Genomic DNA, 4,314 nt, shown 5'->3' on the forward strand with positions numbered 1-4,314 from the left:
TGCCTTTAATTAAAAAAAAAAAAAAAACTAATGAGAAGGAATTCTATATTCTTTTCGTACAGGAACTTTAATTTTGAAGATTCGCTTTAAAGGATTATCTAAATATTTAATAAATAATAATAATTTTATGGAGAAACTTCCAGATTAGATGTCATGGATACTATATAATATAGGAGCACACCAACACTCTTTTATACATCTCAACTTAAAGAGTTAGCTGAGTTATACCAAAATTTTCCTAGAGCCAAAAAAAAAAAAAAAAAAAAAAAAAAGAAGAAAATCTTAGATATGGCAGATCAAAAGAGAGGTAGCATTGCCTTCTTCGCCACATATCGACCACCGGTGCCACTCGACATATTCTCATGCCCAATTCCACCGACGTCGAAGAAAGATGAGCTTCACATGACCGACGGAGTGTCCTACAACTACAACGCCCAAGTCATTCCACCAGCAGCGCTCAAGACGATTCTCAAACGCCCAAAAGTTGCTTCAGAAGCCAATGAGGACGACGTCGATTCGGGTCGTCTCTCGGGCATGATCTTTGTCTCCGAACGAGGCAACCTCGAAACGCTTCACATAGCTCTCCGCTTCAATGACGAGACTGCACCAAAAGTAAAAGTCTTTAGTTTGGCTGATGTTTTCGGTGCAGCCACATTCAATGGTGTTCGCATGGAAGACAGTGGCTGCATTGCTGGTGATCATCTCGTCTATATCACCACCAAGGACCCCGCTGATCGTCATCAACCCTGGACCGCCGTCTATAAAACCAATCTCGTGACTGGAGAAACCGACCGCCTCACCCCATCAGGTCCCTTGCTGAGTTTCGATTTACATATATATTATTTATGTATATTATTTGTTATGGTCCTACCTACAATTATAACACAAAGAATAAGTGCGTTATAACATTTATTCAAGTAACATAGAAAAAATGTAGCAATAATCTGTAATAACTAAATTTCTTGGTTTTACTTACATTTTTAACGTCAGTGTTACGTTGATTATACAACTGCTAATTTTCTGCTCACTGTTAATTCATCAATGAATAGAGCACTCTGATTTAAGCCCCTCCGTGTCACCGTCCGGAAAGAAGATAGCGGTGGCATCATTCCAGAGAAAGGGTGGTTGGAATGGAGAGATCGAGGATCTAAAGACTGACATTTTTGTGATGAATGTTGAGGAGCGGCTCGAACGCAAGTTGGTTATAAAGAATGGTGGGTGGCCGACCTGGGGAAGTGACAATGTCATATTTTTCCATCGGAAGGTTGATGAATTTTGGGGTGTGTTTCGAGCTGACATTAGTGACGGCCAAACATCTCGCGTGACCCCAGAAGAAATTAATGCGATAACTCCGGCTGCCATCAATGCCACCACAGTTGCAGCGGCAACAATTCGTCAAAAATCACAATTTAACGACGTCCGTGTAGAAGCACAATATCGACACATTGAGATTTTTGATTCAACTGGACAACTACAAGAACCCATACAAATCACTCAGAAAACCAGACCAAAGGCTGACCATTTCAACCCCTTCGTGATAGACAATGGTAAGCACATCGGTTACCATCGTTGCAAGAGCGACCTCCTTAAGGTATACCACTGCCAACTACTTTGAATTCCTTAATTTCTTGCTAGCCATCTCTATCTACCTATCTATATATCTGTTTGTCTCCCTATCTATTTATCTATATATATATATATATATGTATAACAATGATCTACCTTGGATAAAATGTTGTCTCTAATTTTTATTCATATTGCTCTACTGAAAGATATTTTTTACTCCGCCACTGGTGACAGTGTGGAGAGGATATCCCCAGACAGTTCCACAAGCTTGACTCTCCGCATCCAGATGTAGGATTGTTTAGGGTGTCGGGAGTGTTTCCAACGTTTTCCCAAGACGGCTCCAAGCTCGCATTTGTTGACAATGAGTTCAAGGCCGTGTGGGTTGCTGATAGCAAAGGGTTGCGTATTGCTTACGAGGTAAGTATATTGACATATGTCATATGAAAGAATCATATAGTATTGATGTGCAGTTGTATATAGCTTTTCATTAGTAGCTGATGATGATGTTTGTTTATAAATGTAGACAAAAGGACCGGACAGCATCTTCTCGCCGGTTTGGAACCAAGACACAAAAAAGGATTTACTTTACGTATGCATGGGACCTTCTTTCAATGCCGAAAAAAGACTAGACATCTGCGCCATCCCTGAAGTGTCCCGTTGCGCAAAACATCGTCGGCAGCTCACAATAGATTTCAATAACGCCTTCCCGTCCACCAATCCAGATGGTAACTTCCTAGCCTACTTGTTTCTTCCGATTTCTTTCCGAGCACAGAATATAATTGAATGACATACTGATATGCTGTTCAATATCCCATCAAGCACTGTAAATATTATTTTTTTAACTTAATGTAAACAGGGACAAAATTAGTTTTTCGATCTACAAGAGATGGAGGAGATGAAAGATACAAGAACCTATACATAATGGAGGACGCGGAATCTGGGGAATATGGAGATGGCATAATAACAAGGCTAACAAATGGTCCTTGGATTGACACACATTGCCAATGGTCCCCAAGAGGAGATTGGATAGTCTTCTCGTCAACCCGCGACAAGCCAGAAGATGCACCGGAAAGTGACAATGATCTTGACCCTGGATACTTTGCAGTGTATTTGGTGAAGGCGAATGATCCGTCAGTGGTGGTAAGAGTGTTAGGAAGTGGAAGTGATGTTGCAGGGCATGTGAACCATCCGATCTTCAGTCCGGATGGAAAGAGCATCGTTGTAACCGCAGATCTTGCTGCAGTGTCGGTTGATCCCATCTCTTTGCCACTCTTCTTGCACTCTGTGAGGCCTTATGGAGATATCTTCACTATCGACATTGATCCAGACGACATATATATGAACGAGGATGTGGAGAAGTGCAATCGCATCACACATAGTAGATACGAGAATTCCACTGCTAGTTGGACCACGTTCTCAACTGAAGACCCCAATGCAGCATGGAACTTGCAGTTAGACAAAGTCTACACTCCGTCATGCCCTTACGCATATTGCGACGGAGGCGAAACTTGGCACATGACCGGCCACCTTTGCATCCCAAAAAGATGTTGTTGACTTGTACACTGCCTTTATTTGTATTCCTTTCTAACTGTTTTCCTTTTTATCCGGCCGTGTGTTTTTATCCGGTGTGTCAGTTTGTGTGTGTGTTTCTTTTCATCAGGTGTGTTTTTATTTGATATTTCTATGATAGTACTGCATTTTCAATGCAAGAGCTAGTAATGGCCACAGAGTTGTATAAGTAGTATTGCTTGATGCTTCCAAACTTGAAATTTGAATGCTGAAAATCTTAGTTGTTGTTTTCAAAATAAATCCTATGATAAATTATACTCTTGGTTGTTCTCTGTGTATTCCCACCTTTCACCAACTTAACTCTATAGAATGCCTCTTCACATCTCTACTTGAATATTTAAGCCTTCCCTACATTTATCAATACAAAAAGAAAACATCTATAAAAAGGAAAAAGAAAACAAAAAGAATTGCAAATGGAGTTACAATCAGAGTCAATTACTTTAGGAAGTTAGAAGTTACTCATGCAACGTAATGTCTAAACTTAATCTAATGTACCCAACTTTTTTTTTTTTTTTTTTTTTTAACAGAACCCATCTTTGTTAAAAAAAAAAACCATATTTAATAATGATTGATAATTTATGAACAGTTTATTATTACAAGACCTCTGAAACAAAAATGAAAAGCTTTATTTGAAAGTCTTTATTTGTTTTTAACGGGAAGTTGCATTTAATTAAAATTTGATAAACAATCATCTTAGTGTAAAGATAATGAGCTGTTAGAAGGACAGACGTATGCTTGAGGCCCGAAAAAGGGAGAATACCTCAACGCACTAACAACAAGTACAATAAAAGTTTGAATTACAGAAACTCCCCCATCGAGATAAGCTTTTGAGGGCTAGAGAGACAGATCGCCAAACCCTACAAAGAGGGCACATCTACGCTGCATAGAAAAAGCTCTAGTGAGATTAAGACAACTCTACCAGAAGACATACAAACGGCCTTAAGTCGATCACCAAAAACTAATAACAAATAGCAAAACAAATAAGGGTAAGATGGGGAGACCAACGCCCTTATTACAAACACAAAAATTACATTGAAAAAACAGAAAAAATTTCCGACCACCGGCAGTAGAACCCTCTAGTGAAGGCCAACCGGCCAATGTGCCGTGGAGGGAGATACTTGCCAAGAGATTTCAGCCATCAAACTATAAAATTGCCTAAAAATGAAGCTCATCTGTTCA

At 39.6% G+C, this 4,314-nt stretch overlaps 1 protein-coding gene across 1 annotated transcript; it reads left to right on the forward strand.

Annotated features, from left to right (window-relative positions):
• Nucleotides 1-256: 256 nt before the first annotated feature.
• On the forward strand, nt 257-3,327 carry LOC21394211. The gene is made up of 5 exons (XM_010104337.2): nt 257-808; nt 1,050-1,591; nt 1,801-1,983; nt 2,090-2,291; nt 2,423-3,327. Exons 1-5 carry the CDS (start codon nt 289-291, stop codon nt 3,118-3,120), a joined length of 2,145 nt encoding a protein of 714 aa, XP_010102639.1. The 5' UTR covers nt 257-288; the 3' UTR covers nt 3,121-3,327.
• The last annotated feature ends 987 nt before the right edge of the window (nt 3,328-4,314 follow it).

The sequence above is a fragment of the Morus notabilis genome, unplaced genomic scaffold (genome assembly GCF_000414095.1).
Source record: "Morus notabilis unplaced genomic scaffold, ASM41409v2 Scaffold765, whole genome shotgun sequence".
In the NCBI taxonomy this organism is placed as follows: Eukaryota; Viridiplantae; Streptophyta; class Magnoliopsida; order Rosales; family Moraceae; genus Morus; species Morus notabilis.

Coding starts and splice junctions, on each gene's coding strand:
- LOC21394211 (XM_010104337.2), top strand. CDS start 289: ATGGCAGATCAAAAGAGAGGTAGCATTGCCTTCTTCGCCACATATCGA. Junction 809..1,049: donor CGACCGCCTCACCCCATCAG/GTCCCTTGCTGA, acceptor ATCAATGAATAG/AGCACTCTGATTTAAGCCCC. Junction 1,984..2,089: donor GGTTGCGTATTGCTTACGAG/GTAAGTATATTG, acceptor TTATAAATGTAG/ACAAAAGGACCGGACAGCAT.